This window comes from Ciconia boyciana, chromosome 8 (assembly GCF_034638445.1).
Source record: "Ciconia boyciana chromosome 8, ASM3463844v1, whole genome shotgun sequence".
Classification (NCBI taxonomy): Eukaryota; Metazoa; Chordata; class Aves; order Ciconiiformes; family Ciconiidae; genus Ciconia; species Ciconia boyciana.
In genome coordinates, this window is record NC_132941.1 from 43,692,197 (window position 1) to 43,710,880 (window position 18,684).

At 35.3% G+C, this 18,684-nt stretch overlaps 1 protein-coding gene across 7 annotated transcripts in view; it reads left to right on the forward strand.

Moving 5' to 3' along the window:
• PPP3CB (protein phosphatase 3 catalytic subunit beta) overlaps positions 1-18,684 on the forward strand; it is a 57,584-nt gene that overhangs the window by 34,910 nt on the left and 3,990 nt on the right. For 2 of the 7 annotated variants that reach the window (XM_072871600.1, XM_072871595.1), the window contains exons 10-14: positions 938-1,015; positions 5,593-5,677; positions 6,577-6,674; positions 12,290-12,319; positions 13,998-15,940. In XM_072871600.1, coding sequence (XP_072727701.1) covers positions 938-1,015; positions 5,593-5,677; positions 6,577-6,674; positions 12,290-12,319; positions 13,998-14,176 — 470 coding nt within the window. In that variant the 3' untranslated portion in view covers positions 14,177-15,940. Of the gene's footprint in view, positions 1-937; positions 1,016-5,592; positions 5,678-6,576; positions 6,675-10,600; positions 10,629-12,289; positions 12,320-13,997; positions 15,941-16,260; positions 16,319-16,909; positions 16,982-18,684 lie in introns of those variants that run through there. The other 5 variants (XM_072871599.1, XR_012044004.1, XM_072871596.1 and 2 more) reach the window with 5 other exon arrangements.

Here is an 18,684-nt window from a genome sequence, read left to right on the forward strand (position 1 = left end):
ACTGCTGGAATCATGGCCCTTGTAGTTTGTCTTGCCTTTGGGCAAATACAGACTCCCACTTTTGATGAAGGATACAGTGTCAATATTGTCTGGTCTGCATTGAACAGATCAAAATCAGAATAATTTGTTTGGTTTTTTTTCATTAAAGTAGAGAGTAACTCTTTCCCAAGAATGGAGAAGAATACCATAGCAGATAACACAGGGATTGTATGAATTAGTCATGAAGAAATGTAGACAGTAATTTACAGGATTTTAATCATCTGACTGAAGTTCTGGAATAGGTTTCTAAACACTCTAGGGGGAGAAGTTTAACTGTTTTCAGAAAGAGTCTGATATACGTGGGAAAGATTGAGTGGCAGAACAGGGAGATTCCTGGAGAAAGAAGATATAAGCTTTTTGAGACAAGTTTGTGTATCCACTATGTCAATATTTTTAAGGGGATTTTGAAAAGACATGTAGTTTGCACCACATTTATATCATAATATTTTTCTGCTTCAGTGTTTCTGCTACATGCCTGCAGGTGCCAGGAATGGAATAGCTTTCTCGTTTTAAACCTAAAGTTGACCAGTCAAAATGTTTTCATATTTAAGTAAATTTTGCGTTAAAACTAGTTCAAATACTTATCCTAATGTAAAAATACTAATATACGAGAAGAGAATACTTATCTAAAACAACTCCTTGTAAGATAGGAGATAAAGCTCTGCTGTGTTCTTTGATAGGTGGTATAATTTTTAGCTGCTTATTTTTCTGAGCGTTTTAAATTCTGTGACAGCGCACATCAAGAAAACCACACATTTTTTGAAAGCAGATTACTGAGCAATGGCTGTGATGTGGGAAGTTCATTCACCATAGTTGCTGGTGACTAGTTATATCTTGTGTGCATGGAAATATTTAAAATTCTACAGGGAATGAATTAAGATTTATTTTTTCTATACAGTAACAGAAATGTTGGTGAATGTTTTGAGCATTTGCTCTGATGATGAACTGATGACAGAGGGAGAAGATCAATTTGACGGTAGGGGTTACTTTAAGATATATAAATCTTTTTAATGGTAATAACTTGTGAAACAGTAGTTAACTTAGACTTGTGTAATATTACCTGGAATTTGAAGAAAATTACCTTCAAATTTTTCTTTAGATAATGACGCTTTGGGGGGGCAGAGAAGGGAATTGTGGTTTTGTGTTTGTGATCAAGAAGCAGTAACAGTATCCTTTGCAAATATTCATACCTGATTTCTATTTAAAACTGAAGCTTTTTGTGGAATATTCTCAGAATTTCTTGGCACTTTAAATTTGAAACATACTAAACTGCTTCGCTCATATTTAGAATAAATTTATTATAAGATCTTAAATTTCTTAATGATTGCTCTTCAATAAAAAGTTGATGTAGGTGAAAATCAGGTATAATATTTCTTATGGCAAAGTGTACTATACAGAAAGTATGAAATACAAGTTTAAGTCTTGGTGTTTCAGTTTAAAGCATAAACATTGGAAGGAGAACTTTTATATGTACATTGTATAATACGTATTTATGTAATGAATTATAACATCTTTCTATCTTGTAAACTATGATACAGTAGATTGTTAAGGAGATGTTTGTAGCATGATGATTAAGAAGCAACATTAACATGAAGACCTAGCGTATCACACTTTTGTTTTGTTGTTTTTTTAATAGTAGTGCTTAATGTCACACCTAAAAGTTTCTCAGACTTGCTTCATTTTATCCAATAACAGAACTGATTTGGTGGATTGTTTGGTGATGGGGGAAGAGGAAGGAAAGTTTCAGCAGCCTTTGAGGAACACTAAGGATCATTTATAAAGATATTAGAGACATGACCGCATTCTTAATGTTTGATAACTACTGTGTTCAAATTCAGTAGCAGAATAGTGTTGTGCTAAGCAGCTGTGTGTTTTAGATTGGAATGCATTGGTTATGAGCCACTTGAACTTTGCTGCCATTTAGATTGTTGCCAGAAATGCGAAAACTTTGAAATAGTCTCAAATGTGATCCTGCAAACAGTTAATTTATGTTTTCCATTCAAGTAATCCTACTAAATTGAGCATAAAGCAATTATACCAAGCATTTGCAGGGTAGGGTTTGGTGGTATTCTGAGATGCTAGGATTTAGGTTGTCCATCAGTTGATTGCATATGCCCTGTCTTTAGTGCAATAGTTGCAGTTTCCTAATTTGAATTACTTTATTCTTCTGTCTCCTGTAACAATTTATTTGCTTGATGCATCTCTTAATGCCACCTAGGTACTGTCTACGCTTTATCTTTCTATGTGAATGGATTTTTTTTTAACTGTTGACTTTCAACCTTTCACTTGTTTATCATCAAATTTTAAAATACACTCAACAATTCCACTTCTTGTTCAATGAATGCATTTTTAAGTGTTGCGATTTTCCATTTTATTTTTTCACATTTCTTCTCCATTCCTTCTTTATTACCACTGCCAAGTTAAATATCTTTATTTTATTTGTCTCACTCACCTTTTTCTCCATCGTTCACTTCCTTTTTTTCTGGACTCTCCATCTGAAGAGCGACTCATATATGGCAATAAAAAAGGTACAGACCAGACAGAGTAGGAATGTTTTGAAATATGACTTCATAGAACCTGGCAGTATAAGTATTAATGCAGAAAATACCTTTCTGTTGAGACATACGTAGCATTTTATTATTATTACCCTTTTTAATGGGATGTTTATAAAGGCTTGTGTATTTTGTTATCAGAAGTCATATTCCAAGACATCTGTCTTTCTGTGCATGAATTTTTTTCCTCCTTTCTTCCATTCCTTTTTTTGTAGAATTTCATTATTTACCTATTTCTAAAATTTTATCTTTGGTCCTGCATGTGTAGGGAGCATTCAGTTGTCTGTCTTGCTCTTTAATCATTTTATCTTGAGCTTTTTTTAAGATTGTGCATGGAATGTGTTTATACAATGTTCCAAAACCTGGTTTGTATAGTACTTGTAGTTTCCTTCAACTGAGATGTCAAAAGGTACTTTTTGATTGTATGTGCAGTTTTGAAGACAGCTGGATACAAAATGTAAAAAGAAGCCTACTAACTTAAATTCATGGTCTATCGCCTGTTTTTCAGAAATTCCAGGGTAGATTATTCTGTGCAGAAAAATTCTTCTGACCATCACTTACCTAATAATCCATTTGTTCTCTGTATAAATTTGTCACTTCCAGAGAATATTTCTAATACTTGGGAATGCATTAGATTATACAGATGTTTCCAAAGGTTATGTGAATTCTTTGGAACATAATAGTATGAGCATTTCAGAATTTGTTTCTTGTATAGGTATTGGGAATGGAGAATGGGAGAGTTCTCTGTCATATGTCCTCTAATTTAGGGTGCAACCAAGACACTCTTCTGCAAGCAGATGCCACCTTACTGTCTCTTCTCTGAACTAACCAGGATTCAGTGGCCACATTAGTGCAGTGCTACAGTCTGGAGTAATATGTTTGGCCTTTTGGCTTGGCTTCATTGCTTCTGGAGGGCTGTGGCAATGAAAGATCATGTTTAAAACAAACAAAAAACAATGCAAAAACCAAGCAAACACCAAAACTACCCAAAACTGGCCTTTTTCCTTTTAAGGCATAGGGACCTTCCAGAGTTGAGATACAGGCACTAGCACTGCCTGAAATCTTTTCAGCCTGCATGTTACAGCTCTGCAGCAGTGTAGCCCTCAAATAGGTGTAGGTAGGAGGAAAATTGAGGGACTTGGAGGGATTGATGATTGATAAAGGGATAAAGATTGATGGTCCCTCATTTAGCCCTAACCCTTTCAAAAACTCTGAGAGTCCCCTTCTCATTCTAGATCCTCAAGCTGTTATTTAATAGTGGTCAAAGAGAGAAAGTAAAAACTTCTAGAACTTTAAAAATTAAAAGTTAAAATTTAAAATAAATTATTTTCAGTAAAAATTGAATGTTTCAGCCTATCCTATTCAAATGTTTTTCCTGAGCCTTCAGGTTTTGGTTTTGTTTTTTTTTTTTAATTTGGTGTCTGCAGTTCATTAAAGTTGTTCCTTTGTCTAAAAAAGCTTTACTCAGTAGTTCCTGGCTTTTTCATTTTGTTTAAATGGATTGGTAGATATTTGTCATACCCTGAGAGTCTTTCATTATGTTCATACAAAGGTTGTCTCTTGCTCCCTTTTTTCTTTGTCGCTACTATACATTTTCCTTCTTGTGTGATTTTGTTGTGGTGGTTGTTTGTCCCTATATGCCCTATCTTTTGTATTTTCTTCGGTTTGGTGTTCAGGGTGGGAAGTCTACCCACTCTTGTGCAACAGAAGGCCTTGCGTTGTTGCAGCTGTGGTCTGAAAAGGGTGACTCTGTTGTGCTAGAGTGTATGTACTCTCATGTGGAAGCTAAATACTAGTGAGCAGGGATGAAAAAAGGCTTCTTCCACAGCTGCCTTTTTTGAATGCGAGTAGACAAATTTGTGGATATGCAGCTTTCCTCTGCCCACTTCTGTGAGCCTCTCTCCTACATTCTTGCAAATTAGTTTGGCAACTTTTTAATGAGTACCTTTCTCCCAGGGTTGAAGAACAATGATATATGGAAGATCTGGAATACCTAACAGAGCTGTCTGAGTTTGTTCACTTTTGGTCCCCTGTGGTTGAATTCAAAGTATGACTGAGTTACTCTTATCTTGGTGTGATTAATACTCTCCTTCCCCAATGGCTGAGGAGAAGTAAGGATTTTAGTTTTGATATTTCCTCATCTGCCTTTACTGTTTTAGTGGAATTGAGGAGTCAGTAAAAGGGAAGGAGGATGAGGGGACAGATGACTTCTATAGATTGAAACAAACCAGCAACACCTAGTGTTGGAGAAAGGAGCTTCCATTTTTATAATGTCAAGGCAGGCAAAGGCGGCTCTCCTTTCCAGTTACAAGCCTCCTTTCAGAGTTTTGTCTTCACTTTTATCTATCACAAATGGTATCTCTGCTCTGTGGAATATGCAGTATTTACTCCAGATCTTTGGTATTTGTAATTTCTGCAAATGATGCAAACCTAAGGTGATACAGAACATAGAATTAGGTAGTAAGGGAGGTAACAGTGCAATTCTTTGGCATTTTATTTTGTGGGGGTTTTGTGGGTGTGTGTTTTGGGGAGTTGACATAAAAACCAGCAAACAAATTACTGTTTTCTCTCGGACAGCTGTGTAAGAATTAGCAACAAATCTTTATTTTTTGTGGCTTTATTATCTCTTTGGCTTTTGTATTGGGCTGCATGCCTACATCTTGACATACACAGATTGCAGTGAAGAATTTCAAGTGTAAAATTTAGGCAAATGAGTTATGATAGTTACTACACTGTAGTGGTGGTAATTTAGATGCTTGCTAGCTTTAGCAAATGTGAACATTCTAAACTTTTTTGTGTGTGTTTCGTGGACGCAGAGGTGATGGTGGTTTTGATGGCACTCTGAAGCCATGATTTTATAACTTTGTGTCCTTAAGTGTTTGGGTACTGGCCTCCTGTGAAAAGGACTGAACTTAAACAGTTGTGTTGAATTCGATGCACTTTAAAATGGTGGCCCTGTAAATACTCATGAGCTTGAGACTCTCTCTTATTCCATTGAAAGTAGGTACAGCTGCTGCACGGAAAGAAATAATCAGAAACAAAATTCGTGCAATTGGCAAGATGGCAAGAGTCTTCTCTGTTCTCAGGTACTTACATGACTTCTGCATTCCTAAAACCCCTCTCATTATGTACATTAGGAAAACATATCTCTGTTCCAGGATAATGGATGCCAAACATTTTTCAGGGAGATCATTGTGCATCAGAATCTTGTTTGGCATATTGATGCACCCCATTGATGTTGGTATTTTTGGTTAAAGAATATTTTTAAGTTATTTTTGAGACATGTTTCAGGAAATCAGAGAACATGATCTTTAGTTTACAAGTTATTTGCCCAGCCGTTAACTACAAGTGTTGGAAAAACAATACCAAAGTAGAGATATTGAAATCAAGGGTGTAATGGAAGAGGTCAGGACTGGCTCAGAAAATTTGTCATTCTGCCACTACCAGACAGTTGAGGACTAGGGTTTTTTTGTTTCGGATTTTTGTTTGTTTGTTTTCAGCTTTTAAGAAATAACATTTTCTTGTACTTGCCCAGATCTAGCGATTTCATGATTACATTTACCCAAAATATATAGTTTTCCACAGACCATAATTGTTCAAATAGGGATAATTTTTTAAAGTTGGTATTTCCTGAAGCATAGACACTTTGAACAAAATTGTGGATTGTTTTATGGCACTGAGATATGTTCAGTACCTCATGAGGCATTCAGTGCTAATTTCAAAGCTAATGAGCCTGCATGTGGATAATTACTCAGAATTTGGTTCAGAAGTAATCAGGGTTTATAACTCCTAAGCAGAGGAAAGACTGGTATGGAATAGCAATATTTTCCCCTTTCTAGGTGTTTGAATTTGAATTTATCTTCCGTCTTGACATGCATAAAGCACAGCAAAAATAGGCTCTCCCTCTCCCATTCCTTCTTTTACTTTAATACAAGTTTTCATGAGCGGATGTTTAAGGGTTTGTAACTGTTTTTTCTCACACCAGGGAGGAGAGTGAAAGTGTGCTGACACTCAAGGGTTTGACTCCCACTGGAATGTTACCTAGTGGAGTGTTGGCTGGAGGACGACAGACCCTGCAAAGTGGTAATGATGTTATGCAACTTGCTGTGCCTCAGATGGACTGGGGCACATCTCACTCTTTTGCTAACACTACACATAATGCATGCAGGGAATTTCTTATGCTTTTCAGTTCTTGTCTTAGCAGCTGATACAAGCATAGTGTTATGTGTTAATCAGGCAATGTGAAATGGATACTTAACCAGGGTATAAAACTAAAAGCAAATTAGTTCAGTGGTGTCAGGCCACATTTGTCAGACTTTGAGCTTCCTTAGTTTACAATTTTTCAGGTGGCGCAGATGCCTGAAGTGGGGTGACTTTATAGATCTGGTACTGAGGCATTTGATCATTACAGATACAAAAATGGCAATGTAATTTTGCATCATTACTTGTCTGCTTTCCATTAAAATGGTTTTATTATAGATGTGTTAGTATATTCATTGACAATGTCAAATACTTGTTGATATTAATATTTACAAACAGCTACAGGCTGCAGAGTTCCATATTGCACTCCATTGATAGATTGAAATGTGCTACGTTTTGTACCCTGGTAATTAATGCCAAAGTTTGTTCTCTATGTTGTTTGTCAAATGTTCTATGTATAATTGACCTCCCTGAATTGTCCTTGTAACATGCTGTTTCCTTCCTCTGCAGATGTAGCTGCTTTCTTAGATCTGTCTGTCTCTCTCTAGGTATAGATGTATGTCTGTATAAGTGTTAAAATTAAACCACTATCCCAGACACTTGTCTGTCTCTTGATGTAGAAGCAATGTTGTAGCACCTTGTTTTTGAGGTTTGCTGCATTTGCTGCTGCACATTGTCTGTGCATTTTGAACAATAATGTACTTGAAAAATATTCAGTAATTGTTATAAAATCAGTTGAGAATAAAGGGATTGAATTTAAAACTTGTAAATAAATCAAAATAAAAGGGTGTTATTAAGTGTGCATATATTTTTTTGCATGAAAATAAAAAGAACTCTATACAAAATATACCTGTAATCTGGCTCATTGAATATTTTGTAAAAGGTTTTTCTTCTTTTTTTAGTTTGTTAAATCATTGGATCATATTTTTCACGAGGCCCATAACTGATTAACTAGGCTTAGGGAGAATGCTATGAGATTGTACCAAATGTATTAAACAAATGAAGTCTGGGTTTCTGTTCACAATGGTGGATAACTAAAATATACCAGTCTGAAACTGGACTTCATATCAGCAGCACTCTTAACATAAATTATTCAAAGACTTTTTATTGGCCTTCTTCAGGCTTTAATAGAAAGTATAAAACTGCTGTAGGGGACCACTGAATTTTATAACTATTGAAAGATTGTGATATGTGAATACCACTTCTTACACAATCTATTTTCCAAGAGTAGCTGCTTTTCTCATTTTGTTATTTAGGCTGTTTATTTGAATTTTTAAAATTTTCTATGTAGTTTTTTTTAAAGCCTTTCACTACATTTTCTATTAAACTATCAAAGCTGTTTTATAATAGCTTTGAAACATGAATGTCACATTTTAAGTCATTTTTCAGTGGACATATAATGTCTGCAAGTAAGTTTATATGTCCAGTGTATGTATGTGATTGTTTTGTGAATGTCTATAACAAGAAATGGTGTATGTTTCCTAATCCATCCAACTATTCCAAAAGCATATGTTCTAGTTTTAATTTTCATTGTTTAATAAGATACTTTATTATGTTTAAAAAAATGAGTCTGCATTCCTCTCACTCATTTAACAGATTTTTATCCACGTTGCATTACAAATATCAGAGAGGATCAAACTGACTAGAAAATTTTTTTAACATAAAACATATGACTTTCTACCATTACTGAAAATGTGGGACATTTGGAAAGTATGCAAAATGCATTTTGGATTTTTGTGGGTGTGGTTTTTTTTCTTGACTAGAACTTTTCATGGCAATATTCCTTGATGCACTACATTAATATACCTCATTTGTTTTAGTCATGTTGATTGTTCAAAATAACTCATGCCAACTGTTAGTTCTCCTTACATTGCAGTAACTTCTTTTTACTGATAAGAATTTTATTGTTTTGGTCTTCAGCAAGTAGAAGTTTTCAAATTACTATGCTGAACTGCAAAGCTGGAAGTAAACCAAAAATAAAATAAAACTTACTGATTGACACTTTCCTAAACCATCGTAATATTAGGGAATTCATATTCTTGGCAAAAATATGGTCACTGATAGTATAGTAGGATTTCTTACTACAAATATTTAATTACTTTTTGAAATATATTGTACTATGTTGATCAATATACTAACAATAAATTAAACTAGTCTAGATTTGAGAAAATAAAAGAACATAATATTCATTGTAGTATTTTTTTATTCTATTCTTTTGTTTGCTTGAAAATTCACAAAATTGACCAATATGTCATGGGTTTTCCAGTTTTCGGTCACACGAGTGCTCATTTTTCAATGGCACATTGAGAAAAGGTCTAGTTGTGCTGGTTACTATTAAATCTATAAGAAGCTTTGAAAGCTATAAGAAATTGGACTGTATATCTACATTTCTGTAGAGAGCTGGCCTGAAATTTTTTTATCAGGGCACATATATATACACATATATATGTAAGTCACCATTAAGGCAATGCATATGCAATTTTTGCATATATGCCTATTATAATTCTTAATGTCAGTAACATATTCTGTACTAGACCGTAACAAATACCACTACTGTTTCAGGAATTTGTTCAGCCACACCTGCTTTCTTTGGTGGGATACTGGCCACTCTCAGAGGAGAGAAGCTTGTTGGCATTGACATAATGCAGAGTAGGGCACCAAACGCGTTAGTCAGTCTAATACAACTGCTTTATGGGCAATGCTTGAACAGATTCTTACTGCAAAACAGAGCAGTCTGAGGGTGAAATACAAATTCTAACTGTAGTGAAAGGGTTAAACACAAGTCAGTTAAAAAAGATCATTTTGGAAGAAAGTGCAAAACTACATCCTATGGAAGAAGTCAATATATGATTTTTTTTCCCCAGAAATATATGGATATATTTTTGAAAAATGAATCGTAGGTTATTTTTAGATAGCTTTAATGTACTAGGATAAAAATAGACTTTGGGAAATCGTGGCCTTTGTATGTTTCTAAATTTTTTTTTGAATGGAGATCTATGGTTTTTATTATTCATGTTGCTTGCATACATAATAGCTGAAATATTAAAGACCATATGAAGTACTGTTCTTTAAAGTAGCATTTCCTAGTGACTTATTCTGTGAACTGAATCCAACAAAATTGTTTTCCAAATTGAGTCAACGTCTGTTAAAAAAAAACCCCAAACACCTAAAGCCTTATTCAGCAGCATACTAAACACAAGCCTAAATTAAAAACTGTAAATACTTCCATGGAAATCAGTTGAACTAGCCAAATACTTATTATCTTTCATTGCTGCCCTTGCTTTAGTCAGAGGGGCAGTAAGAGAGTTTTTTGGTTTTATGTTGAAAGTTGGCAAGGCTTTTGTATCAGATCTGTCCCCTAAGTAAAGCAGGGGGAGAGCTGGAATTGAGGATGGAAATGCCATTGAACTCTGTTGCTTAAAATGTGCTCTAAAGTCGAGAATTTTCTGAGCAAAGACTTCAGGATTACCTGTTACGGTAGTATGATACAGTATTTATTTGAGGTTTCTCAGGGTTTACAAAGAATATAGTTTTAATTTAGATGTACCTGCAAAAGAGAATCCAACAAAATTATTTTCCAAATTGAGTCTTTACAGTGTGGGTTTTTTTAAGTGCTTGTATTTTCCAGTCAGTTTGTTCTTTTATGTCAAGTTGAAAATTATCTTTTTCTTAACTGTGATGTATATTCCAAGATCTCTTTGGAATAATAGTACTACAAGTAGAATGAACTAGGAGTAAACTTTGAAATTTGTATTTATGACCAAGCTACATAATTTACAGAGATAAATCAGTATTCGTGATCTTTTCAGGAAAAGATTGAAAACAAAGACTTCACAGGTAACAGGAAATGGTGGAAAGAGGTGGTTTTTTTACATAGTTTTGTATTTGTATGGCAAATTGATTATAGTATGAAAGTATGTATTTGGTGACTTTCTAAAATAATTCTTAAACGAATTTATTTTTACAATTTGAGAGTTTCTTTCCCTTAATGTAAACATAAATAACCATCCATTCAAGTGGCTCTTTGATTTAATTCTGGGATTGCCTTTATCTCTGTAGATTTAAGTGCAGGAATTTTTTTTTTTTTTTTTTTTTTTTGGTACTGTGGAATGTGCAGTATGTAAAAGTTAAAATGCTGCATTACCCTTAAGTATTCCACATTATTTTAGTAGCACTTAATGCAAGTATCTAAATTATTATATTTTTTTTTAGAGTATCTCAGTAGAAATTACAATTTTATGCAACAGTGCGGTTAAGGCATAGTGTAGGCAATTGATACATAACAACGTAGTGTAGGCATAGTGTAGGGAATTGAAATGTGTCTGGTTTTTGTTGGATGGGAGATGAGAAGTAATAAACTTAACTTGCTTTAAAGAATTCTATTCTGATCTAATGACATATTTTCTTACATAGCTAGTTTCCCCAACATTTGCTTGAATACTGTTATGATTTTTGTTGTTAACAATATGTATCAAGCACTACACAAGTAGGTTTACCACTATGTATGCTATTTGTTAATATTTCTGAAATTATGGTATTAGAGGCATGGCACGTAGTAGAGGAGGTAAAAAGTTGTTACCATTATTGAAACATAGCTACAGTTTAGGTCATAGTTACAAAGTGGTTTCTTTAGCAAGACTGCCCTAATAGAAAGTCATTCTGATTTTGATAGCCTAATAACCTTATGTTAAAGCTTTGACTTCTAGAGCTAAAACAATTGGGAAAGATCTTACACCTAAGAAATTACAGCAGATGTCATGGTTATTTAGTTCTAAAAACAACTAGTAAGCTAGATTTTTTTCACATTAATTCACCCACCAAGACTATGTTAAATCCAGACCTCTTCCTGCTGTAGACTTTGCTGTTGATTCAACTAAACAATTTACAAGACTTTGTAAATATGACTTGCTAGATTTGTCTTTTATGGTTTAAATGTCACGGTTCAGCTCTCAGAGGTGCCCATTTTAGCTTAAAATATGGTGAGAAATTGAAGTACTAGTTGAACTTCAGGGAGCTAAACATAAAAATAATTTCTTATTAATAGAACACTGCTAGTGTTATTTTTATAGCGTCCTTCCTGGTAATTTAATGAAGCTCATTAATGCATTTTAATCTTCAGAAATAGTAGTCTCAGATAGATTCTTAGTATTTTTTTAAAGCATACCGCAACTTTAACATCAGTTGAAATTTTCTGTTGCTGTCTTAAAACAAAACAAAACAAAACCCAAAGAACTTACAGAAATGTGCAGTTAATAACATCAGATTATTAGTGTTGCTTTGATATACTTCTGGTTGATAAATTATATTAGTTAAAATTTAGGAGAAGTTTGACTTAAACTTAAAAACAACCCCCAAAACCTTAATTATCATTTTAACTAATTGTAATCTAATCTGGCGTAGCATACTATATTAAATTGATCATTGCCTTTTCTGCTATGCGATATTACACTCTTCATCTTTCTCATTCATTTTGCATGCATCTGCTCACTTCTGTACAGCCACTGTAGAGGCAATTGAGGCTGAAAAAGGTATGATCAGAGTCTTTGCCATTGGCAGAGATCTGTGGTGTCTGGGAGGGAATTCAAAAGTACTCTGTGTGGGTGTGTTTTACTTTCAACTTGCACAAGCAAAGATGAATCAACTGCATTGATTCATCCTTCTTACATGTAACATTCATTTCTGGCTTTAGGATGATTATCTTTAATATTTTAGGGAAATTCTTGGGGGTTTTTTGGTCTTTTTTTGTTCTTTTTTACAAAATATGCAGTAGGTTTTTGTATAATAGCATGTTGTGATACGTGGTGTCGTCTTGAAGTCCTTAAAAATGGTAGTGTTTAGTGGTTTTTTTTCTGCATTCAACTGCAAGGTTTTGTTTGATTGCGGGGGGGTTATATGTGGAAGGGGGGTTGTTTATGCATGCCTTTTCTCATAAAATCTATTTTAATGGCTTTGAACATATTTTTTTAAAACTTTCCGTAACACATCTGGTAGTGCAAGATGTATAAATGTGATGTTTTTTCTATAGATTTTGAACATAATTTGTTGACCAAATTTATTTCCAGTATATATGCCAGCCTGCCAGTATGAGGCGCATTAAATTCCATGGACTGTCAGTGCTTCTGTGCTAAATAAGTTGTATTTACGTCCTTTGCTAGTGGTACTGAGCAAAATGCCATCCAATTATTTGGTGTTCAGAGTATTCAACGTCAGATTGTTGTCTTTTCAGAGATACTTTAATTTCCTCTTGCTCAATATTCAATGAAGTGAATGCCAAACAGCATAGCAGCTGAGAGAGCTACCTTCGGGGTTTTTCAGATTTGGTCGCAAAGCACCATTTAATGACTGTATTCTTTGTTTTTTAATTAAGGAAGTCAGATCTCCAAAAATATAAACAAGTGCCATATTCTGTTCTCACACACACGTGCAAGAGGTCCCATTGTTGTGAGTGGAAAGCTGTACTTAAATCTCCAAAGAATTGTTTCATCCCAAAGACTTCAGTCTTACTATGTGGTCAACCATTTTCAGGTCTAAATTCAACTACAGACCTCATTCATTAAAATAATCAGTAGCAAAATAATACTTATTTTCTATACTTACTTTAAATACATTTGTATTTAAATAATACCATTCTTTAACCACAGTGCTAACTCGGTGATTGTGGTTGCGTCCATTTCCATCTTCCACATGATTAGCACAGAACGTGAACCACATCCCGCAGTTTTGCCTGCATGAAAACTGCAGGATCGGGCCTTCAATGCGTATGCAGGGTGTAAATCTACTATCACTTTCGTAACCTGTTGCTGCTTTGCCTCCGCTGCGTTTGCTGTGCTGCTTAGATCTTACTGACATTCCACCGAAGAGAAGGGGGATGTTAAGATAAGCCTGACGCACTGGGCAGCAAAAGCAGTTGGTGTTGATAGCTGGCCACGCCAGGGATACGCGGAAGCAATCAAGTGGGCTTAAACCCCTTGATTCCCGCTTGCAGAATATTTGCCATACTTTGTTCTTTTTGTTACAAACTGAAATCATGATTGCCATTGACCGTTTCAGGAAAGCAGGTTAGAGAAGCTTTTACTAATACAGATGCAGAGCCATAAGTTTCTTTGGCTGATTTCTTACCTGTTTTTAAACAACATTTGTTAGAAAAAGTATATGCTTTCAACTTATTTTTCCATTACTGACATATCAAATTTGCATTTTGTTAAGCAATACGAGGATTCTCTCCGCAACATAAAATCTGCAGTTTTGAAGAAGCAAAAGGTTTGGATAGGATCAATGAGAGAATGCCACCAAGAAAGGATGCTCTTCAGCAAGATGGTATTAATACTATAAACACAACAAATGCCAATGGAAACAATGGAACTGGCAACAACAATGCACAGTGACCACGTCAGCTTCTGGTTTACTCACTCATGTCTTGCCTGAGAATTCCTAGATTACTGCTTTTTGATGTGACAACAGATGAAACAGCCAGGGGGTCGCGTGAAGTGACTACTTAATAGCAGGTGGAAAACCATCTGACTTGATCCCGCTGAAGAAAGACCATCATGCTTTTGAGACAACAGCCCCTCTCTTTACGTGGTGACCCGACCTCCTGGGAGCGTGCCTCACCTATTTACACAAAGTCCATCACTGGCTGCTGAAGCTTCAGAAGAGATCTGGGGAAAGAATCGGGCTGTTATCACTAAAGCACATCTAGACTAGCATCTTATGCTTATCGTTGTCAACACTTTTAAGTTTACAAATGGGATTTTTCTTTCAGTAGAGGGAGGTTGGTTGGTTGTTTTTTTTTAAATCAGACTTTCAAATACAACCCTAAGAGCTAACTATTTATTAATGGACATCAGTTTCATGAAATGTCTTTAAAACGATAGATTAGAATGGTCTTAAAATATCTGAGGCTGCAAAAACTGTATTTTAAATAGACAGAAAAAATGCCAAAAAAAATCTCAGTTGGTCATTCTGTAAAACGCTGACCTCAGGTTTACTCCTTAGATGTTGCTAATTCTATATTGTATTCACTGTATTTTTTAGTTACAGCTTATCAGAAGATTTCTATGTAGGAATGTTTATTACTTGAACACAGATTTAAAAAAAATATTTAATTTAGAAACTTTTTTGCCCAGCTTTTTCAAGACTCTTCCCCACCTTGAATTTTAAAAAGATTATTATATATACTAATTTTAAAAGTAAGAAAAATATGGAAGTGTTAATTTTAAGGTACTTTTAATTGAACTTTGTACATTGTTTAAGTAAATTTTGATTCATATCAAGTCTGTAAAGCTTGGCATTGTATTTTGTGCATGCATGTTTTCATTTTGCAAATATTTAATATATAGACCTATGATGTACATCTATAGGTTACCTAGATGTTATGGGTACTTTTAGTTTATTGTGAGTATTACGGTTGCATAAATAGCTAATAATCACTGGGCTGAATAGCTGCAAGCTTTTTATTATTTTTAAATCTGTAAAGGAAACTGAAACTGTATCGGACATACTTTTTGTTTAGGCAAAGCAGCGCGTAAGCAATTGCTCTGTTCAACTGCTAAGGCATTAGTGAAAGTGTAAACTTGAGACTGCATGTATTTTGGTATCTACAGGACTGCTTGGTTAAAATAAAAATTGAAGCCCTGTGCTAATTTGTTCACAAATAATGGACTGTACTGATTGCCACTGTACTTTGTTATATATTTTGACATTTGCTACATGTCCTCATCCCCTGGAACACAACTTGAAACTTATGTCACTAGAGTTCATCTCCCCCCTTTTTTTTTTGTTTGCCATGAAGTACAATCTGTACATACCCCTAAGTTGGAAATTTTATGCATGTTCTGAACTATTCAAGTATTTTATAAACAGTAGCACACAATAAATTTTGTGCATGGGCTGCGGCTCCTATCATTGTGTATTGGTTTTATTTGGCATACGTAGGTCTAATCTGACCTTGAAAATTGTTTAGAAATACTCTTCAAATTTTAAGCTGTTGAAAAAACTAGCCTAAAAGGTCAGATCGAACTTGCAGAGAACTAGTTTAATGTAAACGCTATTTAATTTAACTGTTATTGCTGCTTCTTTTTTTGCTTTTGAGTTCTCTCTCATAAATAAAATACCTAGATATTTTCTGTCTGCTAAACTGGACATCCATTGTTGGTTTGTACAAGCTTGTAAGAGCAGTGTTAGTTGATTCTAGAAAGGCTGTCAAATATAGCTACACTTTGTGTGTTGGTTTGAACTAAACGTTCAAGACACTAGTGTGTATTGGGGCTGCTTTTTGGGCAGAGGGGGAGGACTGACTGCTTTGACAGCCAATTCGATAGCTGATTTAGTCTTTCTGGTATAATCTTTTTAAAGTAAGGACGAGCTGCTGAACAGGATGAGAATTAAGATAAAAAATAATAAGCACACTAAAAATAATAAACATGCTATTGCTAATGGAGTTTTAATGTTTGATTTTACTTTATTGCAGATGCGTTCTAATTGGAAACTTCTCAAAGTTTGAGTGCAGAAGATCAAGTTAAAAAATGGTAAGTTTGGTTTTTTGTGGGGTTTTTTGTTTGTTTGTTTTGTTTTTTAAATCAAGCACCCCCATACTAGTGAGCTGTATAGTCTATGTATGATGTCGTATTAGAGCAGAACGAACACGTGATGAATGTGATGGTCCCTTCCTCCTTGTAAGTGCCAGTGGAAAATTTCTCAACCTCACAAGACAGTATTTTTCATGGTTTGATACTCAGCTCTTAGCTGTGATTAGTATTCTGACTAGCTGGGGTTGTGTATGTGGAGAAAATACAGATTCAGTCTTTGTCTGGAAAGACTTCAGTGTAATTGGAGAGGACTGGTTCTGATAACCTGTGTGGCAGTGAAGTGCCCAGCTGCAACGATGCTTGCTTCCTTGAGGATTCCCTTGCAATATCCATTGTCTGAGTAGTTTTGCGGATATGAAGGCAGATCTGCAATAAAGGAAAATTTCTTGGGCAGTTGTTGTTCACCTGATTTCTCTTCTCAGGCTGTCTGTCTCCTGTCGCCCTTTAAGCAAGTAGTCAGGTAACAGGATTATATCTGTGGGTTTTGTTTGGAAAGTAGGTACTCGTTTTTTACTACTGTCTTTCTGAAAGGTGGGGTCTGGAGCTGTCTCTAATTGTTGCATTGTTGCGGAGAAGAAATCGTATCCTCCCTCACAGAAAACTGTAAGTAGTTTGTATTGCTCGTTTTCTGCTTTCAGTGTTTTTTGGGGGAGAAGTCTGTGTGTTCTTAGTCTGTTCTTGGGTAGGGAGGGGAGAAGGCTTGGAAATAGCTCTGTCAGCCAAAGGACACAGGTAGCAAACGCTATAAGAGGCGTGGTTGGTTCCTGGTTTGAGTTGGAGCTTTCCTGCCCTGCCCTGGGCTCAGCGGACACCGTGTGGGTTCCAGGGAATTACGCCACTTCTTCCCTGAACTGCTGGATCAAACCATCATCTGTGGTGCTCTTATCTGCAGGGCACTGGCAGCGAGGAGGAGTATTCAAAGGTGGGCTGGGAGTTCTGACTGTTCTGAGAAGAGTAAATGCGTTTTAGTCAAACTGAGAAGCAAAAGTACCGAACATGCTCGAGTAAGGTTTCTGGGGGCTTATTTTAAAGCTGGGTCTTGTGCTGTCGAGAAACTTGCTGCCACCTGGTGAGCCAAACGGGGAAGACCAGCCTAGTTTACAGAGCCTACCTATATTCAGCTTAACGGCAAACACACAACCTCTCCACCCGGAATTATTTGTAGTGTTAAACAACAGCTTTCCTTTCAAAGCTTATTAAATTCCAGTTGTGAAAGGGATATTGAATTGTGTGAGTATCTATTGAATCGTGAAGATTGGCCTCTGTAGCAAAAAGACAAACGGTTAGGATTGGGGCTGGTTTTCTCTTAGAGGTAGGTCCCTTCTGGTTTGAGTCTGAACACTTTTTGAGAGGAACAGCCTTGTAAACAGCTTTCTTTTTTCTAACATTTAATTGAAACGCCATTATGTTAGTTATGTTTCAGTTTCTAACATTGAAACACCATTATGTTAGTTACATAGAAGAATAAGGCTTTTTCAGAGGCAGGATTCACAGTATCTGTTCATTCTTTCCTTGACTATTTTTTGCTACAATTTCATTATCAATCATTCAATTCTTATTACCCATTTAACAATTCTTTGTTACTAGCGTGTACTGACAATAACTTTTTGCCATAAAACAGATGGATGTCATTAGGACACAGAACCCCATTCATCTGTTCATTTTCTGGTGGTAGTAGTAGTAGTATGTATGAGCCAGACTTAATCGATATTCTGCTTTGAATGACAAGTGAAATGGTGGGGATTTTTTTAGTCACGTAAAAAGATACAGATGCACTAATATGCTTTAATTATTAAACGCTAAGCTTCACTTGTAAGGAAGTTTGCTCAACAGCAAAGAAAGAAGAACCAAAGCTTATGAGAATCTTGTTCAAGCTTGGAAAGCTATTGACAGCTATATATATGTCTGTCTATCTATCTGTCTGTCTGTCTCAGTGGATACTTGCATCAAGGATGACCAGAGTAATGCAGAGTGGAATGTCTTTTAGTCTCCCCAAGTCAACTTCCATCTGTTGTTCGTATTTGAAATAATTAATTTTAATCTGACCAAGGAATTTTAGACTGAACTGTATTTCTAATTTTAATATCAGAAAAAGTTTATAGTCTAAAGTCAGATTTAGGTTGCAGAACATTGACGTAAGTGAAATACTTAAGTTTACCATGCCAAAAAAGCTTGGTATCTATTACTCTTTTGCAAAAACCTTTACGTACGTGCTCTATAAGAGTGAAAGGTTTGCCATATTAGAATCAATTCTACCAGCCCTAGCCATTGTTGTTTGAGGGGTAATAGAAATAGGGGTTTGCTGT